Genomic DNA, 16897 nt, shown 5'->3' with positions numbered 1-16897 from the left:
TTTCTTTTTGGTCCTCTCTGCTGTATGTCTCTCTTGCACAGAGGAGGGAGTTGAAAGTGGTACGCGTCTGCAAGCTGATCTTTATTGTGCCAGAAATTGAGGAGAGGAGTGTGATTTCAGAAGTAGACGAGCCATGCAATTTGCATTGAAGCACTTCATTTAAACATTGTTGCTTTGATGCCGCATGGTTTTTTAGCCAAATATTTATTTTTTCTGCCCTCACATCTCACTGAATTCGATAACATAGTACAGTAGAATCTCAGCGGTACGAATCTCGCGGGGCCGCGAAAAAATTCATCATCCGAAATTTTTTATCATCCAAACGAACAAAATTCGTATGCAGAAGCATAGGAAATGAATGCACAGAGATCTGTTTACGGCTGACGGGATTTACTCTTGGCCGTGTGGCCACGCTACTCGCAGTGCATACCACATGATTAGCGATTGTGATTTCGGCGATGTGAGAGCCGCGCACCACTGCTCACTGCTCGCAGTGCATGCCGCGCTATTAGCGATGGCGATTTCAGCGATGTGTGGGCAGCACTTAGTGCTCGAGGGTGCGATCGCGGCTCACATGTTCATATTATCCAATGTGGTGTGGGAGAGAGTTCGGAAGATCCGGAATTCCGCACATTGTGCAAAGTGCACTCCGGCCGGGGAATTTTATGAGTTCATATCATCGCGAAATTCGTATCAACCATGTTCGTATCACCGAGATTTTACTGTATAGTGCGATACTCAAAGCATTTTACTACAGCATATGGAGAGTGTAGTTTTCACTCTAGCTTTGTCTATGTGAACAGCAGTTTTTTTTTTTTTTGGTTATTTGTAGCTCGTACATTGAGCTGCCATTTTATGAGGGACTCGAAAACAGAAGTGAGGAAGTGCTCTGGCTATTACCCCACTTGTTCACAATAAAATCATTCTGTTAATTGACACATGGAAGTGAATATTTTGTGCATCAGTCTGTTTATTATTCCGCATTTAAAAGAAACCTCTGCCTGTTCTTCCATAAATGTATGGGAGCAATGTTGCGGAATTTTAGCAAGTGCCTTATCGTGGTCAACAACAATAAAATTGCTACAACATGGTGCACGCTTTGCATTTCCAACTGATGGTCAAGCAAGGTTCAGCGCTTTTATTCATACATCACTGCATTGCAACAGTTCGTACTGAACACTTATTTCCAGTGGCAAGCGTCGTCTCACCAGTGCACGTCACCACATAAGCAGTTTTTTGTTCATCACTTCATGACAAACACTTCGAGGACAGCAGTTGCACATGCAAGGTCCTCAAAAAACAATACATCTTGCTCGGGGACTAGTCCTTCACTTGACCAACTTGAGCATGCGAATCTTCTCCATGTCACGGGCGATGTCACTCGTGTCGGGCAGGATGCGAATAGCCTTGCAAAAGTCAAAGTAGATGCCGTACTTGTTGGCGTTGTCTTCGCGTATGTGCTGCAACACAACAAGGTCTGTCTTCTCAGGCTTGCAGCAGACATAGAGTGCGATGAAGAAGACCCCGGACACCGTGAGGCCGAGAAGGAGGGCTGACACAATGACACGGTAGTTGTGCGGCGTGGTGTGGCTGCCCCAGAGTTGCCAGGCCCCAAAGCAGAGCAGGTTTTCAACAATGAAGACAAAGACAAACAGGAAGACCCGTCGTTTGAGCTTGAACTCGAACATGATGGGCCAGAAGATGAGCGAGGGCAGACCAAACAGTGCAAAGATGAGGATAGTGGTGACGCATGGGCTGCGCAGGGGCTGCTCGGATGGGTCTCTTCTGCTGTCTTGGCGCACACTGTCTTGGCGCTGGTGCGTGTCACGCACGAAGCTAGCAATCCAGGCTGTCATGGCGACAGCATGCCCCAGGCAGGCCAGCACCACCCAGCCGTGGATGACAGCGGTGAGTAGAGAAAGGGCTAGTCCCCTGGCGGCCGTCACGGAGAGCCAGCCCAGGAAGGAGAGGGTGCCCGTAAGAAGGCCGTCATCTTTGCGCTGCACAGCCTTGATAAGGGACCACAGGCTGAGCGCGGAACCCACCAGCTGGCCAATCACTGCGCAAGGAGAAACCAGGTTTAATGCATCTGAGAACTGTTTCATTGGCCATTTGCTGCTCTGAACACATTGAACAGGGCAGAACTGTAGTTATTTGCAACTTTGCTCGCAAGGAACCTGTGTCGATGGCTTTAGGCATGGCTACAAACAACAGCTACGTTAGTAATTGGATTGCTTCTCTGCTCAACAAAAGTGTGTCTCCGTGTAGCATTAGCCTACCAAGTTCATTCTGCAGTTTAGAAGATCACATCAAATGTACAGTGCGTGAGGCACAGAAATGTTCATTGTGAGCAGTGATAATGGTTATAAAGTGAAAGCTCATACAGACTTGAAGGGACCGGATAAATGTTTGAATTATTCCAAGTTCCACATACCAAATGAGCTTGAACAAACTGGCAAGAAAAATTTGGTGGAAGAATGAGCAGTGATCACCTGCTTTTGGGATAAGAACTGCGCGGACACTGCCGAGAGCATTGAAGCAGAAATGTTTCAAAATGGTAAGGGCCTCCCCGACGTCCTTCACGGTGAAACGCGGTTGCGATGGAGCCCCTTCACAAGTGGCAGCGTCACGTGTGAGGCCTCGGTGCACAGACGGCGAACGGCATGCGACGAATGCGTAGCTCCGGTGCACTTGAAGGACAGAACTACGTGGACCGCACCGAGGGAACGCGCAGCGGCTCCGAAGCGGCGGGAAAAAAAAAAACTGCACCGAGCTTCGCTCGCTGATGCGCGGCCGATAGCCGCCGTTGCCACCTCGGAAAAGAGAAACCGAAACTATGCGGTTGGCGAGGGGGCGGGGCATTGTCACGCACGTCAGAGGCGTGTGGCGGACTGCAGCATACGAATAATAATAATTGGTTTTGAGGGAAAGGAAATGGCGCAGTATCTGTCTCGTATATCGTTGGACACCTGAACCGCGCCGTAAGGGAAGGGTAAAGGAGGTAGTGAAAGAAGAAAGGAAGAGAGAGGTGCCGTAGTGGAGAGCTCCGGAATAATTTCGACCACCTGGGGATCTTTAACGTGCACTGACATCGCACAGCACACGGGCGCCTTAGCGTTTTTCCTCCATAAAAGCGCAGCCGCCGCGGTCGGGTTCGAACCCGGGAACTCCGGATCCGTAGTCGAGCGCCCTAACCACTGAGCCACCGCGGCGGGTGCAGCATACGAATAATAATTGGTTTTTGGGGAAAGGAAATGGCGCAGTATCTGTCATATATCGTTGGACACCTGAACCGCGCCATAAGGGAAGGGATAAAGGAGGGAGTGAAGGAAAAAGATGTGCCGTAGTGGAGGGCTCCGGAATAATTTCGACCACCTGGGGATCAGAATTGCTGTTTGGACGATCGCTTGCCGGGTTGGTTTTACGTGGACACGACCTCCTTTCGGGAACCCGAGCTTTTGCTGCATTCTGAGTCTGCAACTGCGGGTGAGTACACTTTCATTGGAAGCATTTTTTTTTCTTGGGCGATGTGGCGTGGCGGGCAACAAGCAGAGGACAACGCTGTACAAGGCTTTCCTTTTGTCCGAAGAACGCAGAAACTACATTCCGCTTCTACGTGAAGCAAGGCCGGGATCGCTAAAGTTTCCAACGTATCTGGGGGCGTCCTGTGCACAGTCGTGGTTTTGTATTGCCGCCAGGACTGAGAAGCTTGCGAGTTGCCAGAAACGGGCATTAGCTTTTCCAGCCGTAGTTGCCGTGCGGGTTTCTCAGATTCCGTACGACAAAACATTGCTTACTTTCAAGTGCACAAATCGGAGTGCGGAGCTGTTGTAGGAAGCTTTTAATTTCGCGCCCTATTCGTTGCTGTTAAACCCCCAAGCTCCGCCTGTGGGAACCTGGTATCGTGCTCGGAAAAGCGTTTGCCGCGGCCGCCAACTGCTTCCATCATATCACAGGTGCGTTATAAGGGATTACATGTTACTGATATTTGTGACGCTGCTAACCGGAAGTTTCGGTCCTTGCAGAGTTTTTTTTTTGTTCTTTTTCGCATTTCTTAGTCGTGAAATCTCATGAGTCGGTCAGAATGCGTGGACTTCCAAGCCCACGTAATTGCCAAGTCTGTGCAGTAGCATGGGTGCTTGGACATCAGTATAGAGGTGGTCATCTTAGGTCCGTTCGATTCGCCTGCACCAGTCTGTAAAGTTCCGCAGCGGTGCTGCGAGTGTGCAGCGCCAGTTCCAGCAGTTCAAGTGCTGCCTCTTCCAAGACGAATGGTCGAGTGCAGGCCTGGTCGTCTGTTAGCCTTGGCGTCGCCACCAAATTACAGCCAGCAGCGTGGCGCCCAAATCAACGGCCGCCACCATCCCGAACCGCGTGAAGAATTTTCAAACAGCACATCACAGCGAAGTGTTGCCATGAATCAGCCTCGATGCAACCTCGCGGCAGCTAAGCGAAACGCACGTGTGTTCTTTTACTGAACACGACTGAGGTGTGCGGGCGCCGACTTGCATGCTAAGCGGTTGTTGCAACAACGTGCATCATGCGCTGTATGCGCGTGTTTACTTTTTAGTTAAGCGGCTTCGAGTACTAATATAACTTTACTTGTAGAAAGGAAAGACGCCGGTTACGGGTCCGTCGAGAGCACGATGGTCGAGAGATGCAAGGTGCCGGCGAGGGCTGCCGCCTTCTCGGGTGGCCACTAACGTTTCCTGAGAGTCGGCGGGCCCGTGTGAGGCATTGCATCATCGACGAGTGGAATAATTTGAGTATATCCGCCGTTTATCGCAAAGCGCAAGCCGTCGTCTGCTTCCATGGCGACTGCAGCTGCACCATTTCGGCACGGACCATTGAGGAGGTGCGCAGTTTTCCTGCACTTTTCTGAACTAGACCTGCACAACGTCTGCACTTTTTTTAAACGAATGGCGTCGTGCAGACGGCGCCATCTTGCACTGCTGAAACGAATGGCGAAGTGCAGCACCGCGAGAACCAGTTCACGTATAGAGTAGGCGAATCGAACGGACCTCTTGTTGTCACTCTCCGATGGCCGTTGTCCTAACTGCATGCCTCACACATGCCAACTTATAACGCCGCGTCTTCCAATGCTCCGTCGCCCTCCTATCCCTAACCTACGTGCCTGGCTGGGATCGACTCAACTAGCTGACCAACTAGCCTCGAGGCTCGGCGCTTGATCTTCGTCAAATAAAAATCATCTTTTATATTTGGCGCTATTGAGTGGCCCCGAGTGTGTTACTCGGGCTTTAGCGCCAGGTTTGATCTGTGCCCCTTGTGCCTGTGCTGTGCACAAAGCTTCGTCCAAAACCAATGTGTGTGAGGAGTCTTTCCTTATAGTGTACTCACGCGCATTAGACGTCTGGTCGGCGTTGAGGAAGAGCACGACGAGGTACAGCTGGAGCAGGATCTGTATGAAGCCTGCGTAGAAGTCCTCGAAGAACTCCAGCACGAACGTCTCTCGCTTGAGGGTGCGCAGCCTCACCATCTCACCCTTGCTGGGTGACAGGCAGCTGCACACACGCTGCGCAGCAAAGTGCAGCACCTCCACGTGCCTGCAACGGGGAACAACAGAAGAAGGGACAGTTCTCGAACGTTCGTCGAGGGCGCTATTATATCAGCGAGCAGGCACACACACTACATTCGAACAGTCTGAATCGACATTCGGGATCATGTACTAAGGAAAGGTCAGAGCAGTTTGGGCAAGAGGTTTCCTGTTTGGCGTGGTTCGTGGTTCATGGTTCCCAATTGCGTCGTGTTATAATCTAGCTTCATCTATACCTGTACTGCCAATTCTACGTCGATTAATGCTCATTGTACTAACCGACGTGGAGGCTAAGTGGCTATGTCGTTCGGCCGCTGAACCCTAAGGTCGCATGATGGGATCCCGGCATCGGCCGCATTTCGATGGATGCGAAGTACAAAACGCCCACGTACTATGTGATGTCGGCGCCCGTTAAAGAATCCCAGGTGGCCCTCCACTACGGCGTCCCGTCTAAATACAGCGTTGGGGCATTACCTAACCATACCATATCTATTCGACCGTGTTCAGACCACCGAAGTGAGTTCATGCACCTTTAAGTGGAACTTAGTGACAAACGTCATGTATTTGTCGTCAGTTCCGAACGATGAGGCTCCGTGGCAGTAAGCAAAAACAGAACTGGAGAGGGTCGCCGGAAAGCTGGCTACCATCGTAGCGATGACATTGGTACAGATTAGTAGACTTGCTCGGGCGGGTGCTGAAATTACTGGATATGCTTTGAACATGTCGCCTGTGCTTTACTCATTGACAGCTGGAGGACCTTTTATCGGAACCGGAGGAGCTGCGCTTCGACTTGGCAGGCTGTTTATAAGTGCGGTCGAAGATGGCCGGGTGTTTGTATTGCAGGCTTGTCACGCTTCAAGAGAGATTTAATTTGCTGCTAATTTGGAAGTCGATCGTGTAAGCACTGGTGGCATGGTAGTCGCCCACTCCGAACTCCACACTCAACCTACCCAGTTAAACCAGTGACGCTTATCAAACTTTCTGTGTCCTTCCCTCAGTATCTGCAATTATCTGGCACTGGTTTCGTTTATTGCAATTATCTGCTACGTTTGATTCAGCCCGCACAGCATCCAACTCGTGCTCAGGTGAACAGAACTCGCACTCGACTCGTTTTCTTAGTATGCGGTGACCGGGGCGATGCGTCGTGCAGATGGGACGCGGGCAATGATCGGGGCCTGAACACTAATCCGGAAGCGATTGTGCGCCGGAATCCCTGTGGTGCCCCCGACACTCCAGTGCCCTGGACAGTGCAATCTGTCCCCGCGACATCTGCGGTTGAGCTTCCAACGTACACAGCATGTCACATTGGCGGTTGAGCTTCCAACGTACACAGCATGTCACATTGCCAACGAAGACTTCGGGCTTCGAATGCTAAAGAATGCGGAAAGCTGATCGGCCGCTTACCCTTTGATCTGCCAGGGGACGAGCAGGAGCCCGTTGACGAGCTTGGTGCAGATGTCCGAGGCAGGCGTGGAGCGGTCCAGGATGCTGTCGGCCACCAGGTAGGCCGAGTAGACGAGCGAAGGCACGAATAAGCACAGCACCGAGATGGCGCAGTAGTAGAGCTGCTGCTCCTGGTAATATGTGGACACCGAGTACGCGTCCTGCGTCAGCTTGTGGATGTAGATGCCCAGGTGCACCAGCGCCTGCACCAGCAGGTAGGGGAAGCTGCAGCCACGGCACGTGGGCGTCCCCCCGGCCGCCTCCTCCTGGTCCTCCGCTTCCTCGCGCTCCAGCCTCTGGTGCTCTCCGGTGACGCCCTGCACGCAAGAGGAGGCCACGTTGTCCACGGCTCGCACTACGCGACTCTGAGCTCCAGCGGGGGCTTTCGTCACGGCCGCCATGGTGGTTCACCATCATGGCGCACGTGATGTGTGCTTAATTGCGCTTTTTAATGAAAGGGCGCTTCCTGTTCGAACTTTTTAAAGGGGCGAATTTGCTCACGTGGAGCATGTGGCTATCGTCGCATCCGACCTGGCTCGCCAAAGTTTCGTTAGCTGCCCCGTGGTGGTCCGTTGCGCGTACTTAAGTGTTGTCTTCCGTGTGCTCCCTTAAAATGAGTGCGACGTATCCAGCGTGGTAAATTTTAGGACTCCTAACGAGTTTTCTATGAAGACTTTGCCGAGTTACGTCATGAAATCTTCGTACGAAACCCCATATGTCTAGACTGCAGTGACATATGCCACTGTAGTCGGATACAACTTAATTCCGCAGTGGTCGCCGCACAGAATTCCTCCGTGACAAAAAGTACTTCGCAGTTGAGGCTTTTCATGTTACTTAGACGAAAAACTAACCACCAGACGAAATTATCAAGAATTTCGATGCCTCTGGCTTGTTTGGTAAGTCAGTCACAAAAAGCTGATTTCGTTTACTGCTGTGATTGGTCAGCGGAGTAATGTAAGACACCGCGGACCATAGCCCATTGTTACCAACTGCTGTTCTTTTCTTTTTTTTAAGTTGGGACTGAACAACAGTACGCTGCACGTTTTCATACTTGTCAAGACAACCATAACGCTGTGACAGAAGCCGAAGAAACGCGTTCACGTTCGTGCAACGCTCGCCCTCCCCTAACTTCCTGTCGTACGTTCTTTCAACCCCTTTTTTCAGAGAATAGAATTCTGAAACCAGCAAGCTATGGCCGCCATGCAGCTCTGTCTGCCCCCCCCCCCCCTTCCTATTATGCAGAATTGTGAAGTGCACCATTTTCAGTTTATGCGTTCATCGTGTTCAAAAGCCGTCAAGCCCGGGCGAAAGCGTTCCCCGTAAGCACCTGCCCATAGATCCTGCCTGGAAGAAGTGTTGCTTAGGGGGCTCGCCGAGTGGCACGGTTCCCTCGGCTTTCGGCGTGTACATGGTATGTGTACACAGCTACACACACTCGTGTATAGCCGCGTGCGCTACGCCGTGACACCGCCGTTCCTCTCCGTCTCCCCTCCGTTATTCTGTCCTCTCTCTCCAAAGGCGCCGGATGTCCGCTGTCTTGTCCAAGAGACGCACCCAGCCCTGTCCCGTGTCACAAAACACTGCGCTCGAGCGAAACGCGCGCTTCCCCGGCCGACCGCTAGCGGGCACTTGCGTCGTTTAATAAATATGCTGATGACAGCGGAACATGCACCTGTCCCACATTGCGCCGCAAAATCTTGGCATTCATTCGCTCATTTTATTACCCTGTGGGCCCAACGGCGCACTATGTAGGGAGGGGATGTTTGCGTATTAAGGCTGTGTTATTCGGATCCCTCAAGAAGGCAGGAGTTCCTCACAGTTCTCTTCGGGACATTGTTTTCCCGCGCGGGAGCCAGTCGAGTAGAAGGGATGCTTCTCGCCTTCTTCTACTTTACCTGCAGGACACGGATTTGGCCTCCACATGGTGACCTCAGGAGTGTCTATTTGGGTCTTTGCGGACAGTGTTTCTGTGATTTCTATTCAAGTGTCGCTACAGTGGAGCAATTGCCGGAAGCAACTGCAAGGCTAATCCCACCGGTAGTTTACAACCACTCAACTCAACCCTTGTCCTCAGTTTTGGGAATCTTTTGCCATGTAGGAGTGCCGTAAGGGCTGCACAACACAACTGAGAAGCCAACCCCGTTGTTCAGTTATTTTTGCACATGTATTATCAGCAAAAAATGTGACTCGAACAAGACAGTTGAACCACGATCAGCCAGGGCTTAAGTCTGGCTCCAACGGAGGGGGGTCTCTAGTGATTCGAGCGTAGGTGGAGAGGCTAATAGAGGGAAAGAGAAAGCGGCTGGCAGCCTGTTTTACGCATAGTTTTAACAAAGGGGAGAAATAAATTTAAGGGTGTCTTTTTTTTTTTGCTTTGCTCAGTTTATAACAGTTTTATACAAAGTGCATGGAGAAATCATCAGTTTATGGCACAGACTTTAAATAAGCGATCCCCAAGCTCTGCCAGTGTGTTCGATGGTATCTGAAGTAAAACAACTTACAGTGAAACGAAGCGTCGGTAATTCTACCGAATGCCCATTTACGAAACCACCACTTTACAGTATTTTTTTTGAAAACGTGGATAAAGGTAGCTTTTCTGAACATTCGCCAATACCCAAAGACAATGAAGGCGAGGCGGGGTCTCAGACCCCTCGTGAATATTGGAGGGGGGTGTGAGACCCCCCGATACCCCGCTGACTTTAAGCCCTGCGAACAGCAAGAAGGCCTTAGGCGGGGGAAGCTCAATACTAGCGGATGGTAATTTCACTTCGAAGGCGCGAAGACCGTCCCTTAGAAGTGCTATTCAACCTCGCTTGTATTTTCTCTCCAAGAGGTAATACGTACATTGGCGTTTTTTTTTTTTTGCTGTCACTTCGGTTGTCTTGTTCGCGTTCCATTCGTTGCCGATAGTACAGATATTCGAATTGAGCACTCGCGTTCTTAGCAAGGAAACGTAATGAAAAACCAAATCAAATAACCACTATTTGTGCATGAGATGGTCATTTGTGTATTAGGCGACGAATACTGTAAGCCGATCTGTACAGCATCTCGATAAGTAGTCCTGCTCGAGACACATTATGCGTTTAATTCTTTAACAAGTTCGACGCAGGCGTAAGATTTATTACGGCTCTCGAGTGCTAAATAACTGTTTCCAATTCTTGATATAGGTCGTACCTGCGCAGAAAAATGCAACTCACAGAACGTGTTCGCAAAAGAGGAATGAACGCCTTTTCTGCCGTGAATTGCATTGCGGAGTTCGTGATTCGTGTGACGCATCCCAAGGTAGCATAACAACGCATGCGTATAGCTGTGAAAGTAGCGAATCTCGGGACTTGGTACGGACTTTATTCCTAACCAAAGCTCAAGAGCGAGCTAAATTAACTCTACTGTGGTCTGGTGCCCTTCCCTTTTACATGCCAGTATAGAGTAGCTTCAACCCCCAACCGACGTTAAACGCATAATGGTTCGAGTGCAGGGGGGGAGGACAGTCACGGTGCGCCGTACTCTTGCAGACGGGCGCAGTGCCCCGGGGTGTGCCGCACCCTGGGGCACGTATAGCTCGACCCTTGCCAGGTCCCTAGGTGGTGCTGCCCTTGGAAGTCAGTGTGCGGCCGTGGTGGTGGTGGTGGTCCGAGCAGACCCTCGGGCAGAGGGCGTTGTCTGCGGCGCACGAATATCGCGGCCCACAGCTCTTCCCTCCCCCGCGCAGCTTGCGGGCGGCACACCTCTGAGACAGGGCGTGCTCGGAGTTTCCGAAAGCAGAGTCGGGGGGGAGGTGGGAGGGACGGTGGAGGGGTGGGGGGCAGCTGTTTTTGGCCCTGGCCACTTTGCACGCCACGTGTGTATCTGTTGCTCTCTTTCCTTCGTCGAGACGTAACCTCTGTGCTACAAGCGAGCTTTTGCACGCCTATGCATCCGTCGCCGCTTTTGCGTTCCCACTATACGTACACGTAGCTCCAATATGAAAGGGAACCGTGTTGTTACTTATCCACTAAAGTTGAAAATACCTCAAGGACATTATTCGTCCACATGACAACTATACACTACAAAGAAGTGTGTTTTTTTCAGTGGTACGTATGGAGTAATTAATCATTGGTTGTATCAGCAACGCACCCTGGCCATGCCCTCGCCTTGGGTATGTGCCATTGAGCCTGAGGACATCACTATCATCATCGCTGGTTTAATGCGGGCAATACGGCGAGTGATACAGGCCACTAATCGGGTCGCAGCGTAGCGCACCGAGTTCGCAAGCTGTGCTGGGAGCCCCTACGACTTATTACTATACCTCAGGGCCTGCCCCACCCCGGTAGCCGTACCAGCCTCACACCCGGCCCCACACCGGGCCGCCTCCTAGGAGACCGACCGCTCTTTTGGCTAAGGTTCGGCTGCAAGTGGTGGCCAAAGGGGTCCTGGACTGAAAACGTCTCGCGGGAGGCTAGAAAAAAAAAATCCCAGTAAAGTAAATTTTTCTCACTGTTACACGCGCTTGTAAGCTCATTTTCTTGTCTGCGAAGCGTTTTCATCCGGTAAAACAGTGGCATTTGCTCAACTGATTTGCCGCAGTGTCCGAGAGAAGGGGCTCGGTTGGGGATCTCAAGTGCTTTCTGCTCTGTTGGTGGCCTGAAGGGAGATAAACCGTCAAGCGGCGTTGCTTTATCGCGCTGTTGGATCTAGCGCGCGACATTCAGCCGCTCATTTAAAGGGGCCTGTTACTTAACATGGCAAGCAGGTTCATTCCTTCTTTTTCTTCAAGTATATGTTGTTACACGTGATTGTCTCTGAAGTCAAACCACTCGGAAGAAGTGCCGTGACCAGACATCTTCGTTTGTCTTTTGGTGCTTCTCTTTTTCCTCTGCGTTACGGAGGGGCGCCCCTTTATTGCTGTCGGTACAGAAGGGGGGTAACCCCCTCATCGTAAGAAACGGGGGACGGAGGCTGCAGCGTCCGAGTGATGACGCTGAAGAAGTGTGGGCTTCCCTTCGCGGGCATAATGTCATTTAATAATAATAATAATAATAATAATAATAATAATAATAATAATAATAATAATAATAATAATTGGTTTTGGGGGGTAAGGAAATGGCGCAGTATCTGTCTCATATATCGTTGGACACTTGAACCGCGCCGTAAGGGAAGGGTAAAGGAGGGAGTGAAAGAAGAAAGGAAGAGAGAGGTGCCGTAGTGGAGGGTTCCGGAATAATTTCGACCACCTGGGGATCTTTCCTGCGCGTGCAGTTCTGAGCAGCTTCTGCGTGGGCCTCCCCGGAAAGGCGTAAAAACGCGCGGGCATCCATGTACCCTGAAGACAGTCTGCCGAAATGTCTAGTTTAAAAGCTTTCCTCGGACTGTCGGTCGAACACGCTTAATGCGAACTTCCTGTTAATTCGAAGTTCACATTATCGAAAGCCGACTGTAACTGGTACACTGCACTGATGCACACAACACGCACTTTCGAATGACGGCGATTGAGATAAAACACCGACGCACTATTGAAACGTTTCGCTAATGTCCGATAGGGAGCCGATTGCATTAGTGAAGCGATTATGGAATTGGGGCTATGTCTTCGTCAAGCACTTTATCGCAACTGTCCAGCCAGGCTCACTGAATGGCAAGGCACTGATGCGGCACCAGCGCAGACGCCCGTGCCTTATAACAGGGGACGCACGGCAGCCGCCCGGGGGCCATCGAGGAGCGCCCTTGGTAATGGGGCGGGAGGGCGGAGCGCTCGCGCCGCTCGCTTATTTCGCATCCATGCGGTCTCGCGCAAGCCCGATTGATAGGCACAATAGCCTCCCCCACTTCCCCGTTCACTCGGCGGCCGTTTCTGCCTGCCTAATTTAGCGTTCCCTGCGGAGGTTCATCGCGGCAAAGGCGCACCAAACAAGTGGCCGAAAGCATCGTGCACCGCCGGCGGCACTGCCTCCTTCACCGCAGGCGTGCTCATACGTGCCGCACGGCACGGGAGACGGTAATTTGCGCACTTCCGTTAAGCGCCCCTCCCCCTCTCTGCCTGTTATTCCTTTCCTCCTCTCCACCCTCCCACTCCTTCGCGTGCCCTACGCATCACCTTGGCGGTTGGTGCCGCTCCGCAAAGTTGCGCTTCGCGTTTCCGATCAATCTGCCTCCTGCGGCGGCGGTGCGCGCTCGAGGTGACCACGCCGCCAGGCGGACTCATCAATCAGTGCGGACTCATCAATCAGTCCTTCGGGTCATTTGCTTCTTTTTATTTATCAATCCATGCCCTTTAGAGCTCAGCCCCCCGTCCTGGTCCCCAGTCTATTATCATATATACTGTTCCTCTCTCGAGTGAATTATGCGAACTGCTGCGCTGGTCAGTGACTCAAGATGAATTGCACTGCGACTTTGTTGTTGTGAGCTCTTTTACGAGAGACGTATGCAGGCTATTTTCGACGATCGGTCTTCACGCGAGGCTGATGCACGCTTCTGCGTTATACTATAATAATCCTCTCTCGGGCATCGTGAACGATGCCTTTCACTTTTTTTTTCTTGCAGTTTAGAAAGCGTACCTCTTCAAAGTAAGATGAAATTAAAACATGAAAGGAGGATAACGACCCAGAAGAATGCTTTCGAGTCTGCCCGTGCGCATGCTAACACTGAACGTCTTGCGTCATTACACAGCATATAGTGAAATTAAAACGAAAAATTAAGCACGAGAGAAGGTATTTGAAGTATACGAGGTACAAAACCTGGCTTCATCGTCGTGATCATCAACTCGGGTGTTCATTTCTATTTGTCCTTGACGCGGAACACGCTATTCAAGACACTTCCGGAGTTGCGCAAGTCGCGGGAAAGCAACGTCGTCTTTCCCAGCCATCCTTGGACACGTTACTATACCGAGTATCGTTGAGTCATTCCTTTCCTCTTGTTCGCATTACGCTTGCTATTTTGTTATTTTTTATTGCTCGAGGAGCTTTAACTAATTGTAGCATGTACGAGTGCCCGAAGATCTCGGAATATTGAAACTGCAAAAAAAAAAAAAACATTGGCGGTGGTTTAGCTCTGGTTAAACCTGGAGTGACGCGATAGCTACAGCTGGCCGAGTGGAACTAGCTCAGTCGAATTGCAAAGTCAGTCTTCCGCCGCTCCGTTTCGCTGGGCGTTCCTTCTTCATCTTCGTCCCACTTGACACGGCGCATGCGCACAGCTGTGGCAGCTCGGTTTCGCCGGAGCGCCGCGCCGCCAGCAGCAGCAGCTGCTCCGCACCACGTGGCTAGTCACGTGACGAACCACGTGATCAACCACGGCGCCGCGCCGCCGGCAACTGCTCCGCACCACGTGACAGCGTGGAGGTGCAGCCACAGGGTGGCGGCGGCGCCGCCGCGCTGAAGGCTCGAGATGCTACCGTAATGTAGCTATCGCTAAAAAAAAAAAAACTTGAATGTCCTCGCTGCCTGACATTGAGGAACGCTACCTGCAGGTCACACAGAGAAGTTCACCGTTCAGTTAATGGCTGCCTACTTAAGACTGTCAAAATAAGCAAATAATTTAAAGGTTTTCCGTAGTTTATGTTGTGTTCCTAAAACTTCAGTGGGCGCTTGTACACCCGTAGTCAGAAATTTGTGGAACGGGACTTTGGCGAATAAATTTAATCTCCTTCCATCTGCGGCGTGTAACCTGAGATTTAATGGCGCATTATGTAAATCGCGCACTCAGAATTAGGATGCATATAGTATGTATTATAGGCTACGGGGAAAGGCGGCAATGAAACAATTTTTTTTTTCGCTCATATTGCGTGCATAAACTTTTGACTGCGGATGTAGTACATACGTGTGCTGCAAGATATACTTCCTTTACCTTCCGAGGAGCACGCATTTTCCTTCTTTTGCAATTGTGTATATATGCAAATAGTTAAATTCCGTTTTTTATATATTTTCTCCTGTCTTGCCTAGCCTCATAAAGCCTTCTTGCGCAATTTCTACCGGAATATCGTACGTATGTGGCGCTCAAAATTTGATTCCTCTTCGTGGAATCCTTGCGATGTGTACAATGCATGCACAAAAATTGACCTGTTGTGAATGTAAACCCTTTGTAAAAAGTTTGGAGCCCAGGTGGTTTGTTTGTAAGCCCTATTGTGGGGCTCGTGTAGCATTCGTGGGAATCCTGTACCCACTGGAGGGGGCAGGCCCAGAAATATTCTTACCTTCAGGAGATTTGGAACGCTGGGGATGCGCTACGAGCCACACTGTGTGGCTGGAAGAAAACCGCCTGGGCTATAAACTTTTGACAAATGCTGTATCAAAGCTACTGTGAGGGCTACAAGGAACGCCGAAGCGGCGACGTCGGAATAATTTCTATCGTTTGACATATCTCGAAAATCAGCTCGTTTTTTTATTGTTTTTATTTACTCCTAGTGTTGCCCCCTTCGAAGTGGCACAGGGCGTCGAACCCATGACCTCACGATCGGGGGCGGTAGTTCGTAGCCTCTAAGTCACAGCGGGCTAGCACGCATTGGCTGAAAATTCGCAGGACGTGTGTAAGGTGTTGAGGATGGGCCGCGCGTACAGGCACCCGAAGACTGTCTTGGACGGTTAGAAGGGGGCTTTAATGAGTGCAAAAATGAGTGTGAAAACGGTGAAAAAGATTCAACATAAGGTTTGGTTTGATTAGGTTTATGGTCGTTTAACGTCCCAAAGCGACTCAGGCTATGAGGGACGCCGTAGTGAAGGGCTCCGGGAATTTCGACCACCTGGGGTTCTTTAACGTGCACTGACATCGCACAGCACACGGGCCTCTAGAATTTCGCCTCCATCGAGATTCGACCGCCCCGGCTGGGATCGAGCCCGCGTCTTTCGGGCCGGCAGCCGAGCGCCATAACCACTCAGCCACCGCGGCGGCCCTCAACATAAGGATTATAATGCACCACCTACGCCCTGCAGAGGATTTGTTAAGCCCTCTAATTTATATAACGCGCTGAGTATACTACAACGACAGCTCTATTGGCTATGTAAGGAATACACAGTTATTTTCTTTGTTTATTTTTTTTCGCAGGCCATGCTGTGCGTCGGGAAGAACTGTTCATATCGGCGTCGGGACTGGCGCGTAATTTATTGCCTCTGCTATTCATGCGAAGTAAACACATATCTTGCGTATCTCCTTCACCACCCCCCCCCCCTCCCGCGCTCTATTTTTTCTTCTTCGTGTCTACTGTGCCCTGTCCGCGAACACGGGGCTGATAACGAAGACGCTTCCTCCGGATTCGTCGCACGTCAGCAGACGAAAGTCCGAGCGGGCTTTCTACTCGGTCTTTGCCACCGTGCGCGGAATGTCGTCCGGTCAGTTCGACAACGTCCCTCGGACATCGCCGTATCTCGAGGACGTCTTTGGCGGTCCTCCTCGTCGTGAGTTTTCCTCGTTATATCGTTCTATGCAGAGGCGTGTCCGAGCTGGCTTTCCGAAGGCAAAGCGGTCGCTGCCTGCGGCCGTCTTTAAACTCTGCGCTTCCAACTGAGTATTATTCTACGAACGTTGTTTAGTGGCGAGCCGTGAAAAGTCTGCCGCGGTGGATGCCGGGAGCGTTTATTTAACTAAAACTCCCGTTACGGCATTTTAAAACGAGGAAGTTCATACGATATGCGGGTAAGTTCGCAGTGCGGCGAAGGAGTATATGAAGTCCCCTATTATACATATATATATATATATATATATATATATATATATATATATATATATATATATATATATATATATATATATATATATATATATATTGTTGGCCTCACTTTGAGGCCGTAACAGGATCGGGTTTACATACATATGAAAAAGTGCGAAAGAAAAAAAAGAAAAAGAGAAACAGCAGAGAAGGAACTTTTTCATTTTACACATAGGTACACGTAAACGCACATGGTGACACTGTTGTTATATATATATATATATATATAT

The 16897-nt window shown here is 50.6% G+C and overlaps 1 protein-coding gene across 1 annotated transcript in view; it reads right to left on the bottom strand.

Moving 5' to 3' along the window:
* Positions 1-952: 952 nt before the first annotated feature.
* LOC144136794 (uncharacterized) overlaps positions 953-16897 on the bottom strand; it is a 34913-nt gene continuing 18968 nt past the window's right edge. The window contains exons 2-4 of the mRNA XM_077669419.1: positions 6959-7314; positions 5359-5564; positions 953-2059 (exon numbers count right to left, since the gene is read on the bottom strand). Coding sequence (XP_077525545.1) covers positions 1329-2059; positions 5359-5564; positions 6959-7314 — 1293 coding nt within the window. The 3' untranslated portion in view covers positions 953-1328. The remainder of the gene's footprint in view (positions 2060-5358; positions 5565-6958; positions 7315-16897) is intronic.

The sequence above is a fragment of the Amblyomma americanum genome, chromosome 6 (assembly GCF_052857255.1).
Source record: "Amblyomma americanum isolate KBUSLIRL-KWMA chromosome 6, ASM5285725v1, whole genome shotgun sequence".
Lineage (NCBI taxonomy): Eukaryota > Metazoa > Arthropoda > Arachnida > Ixodida > Ixodidae > Amblyomma > Amblyomma americanum.
Note: the sequence above shows the minus strand (reverse complement) of the source record. Positions and strands in the feature narration are given on the sequence as shown.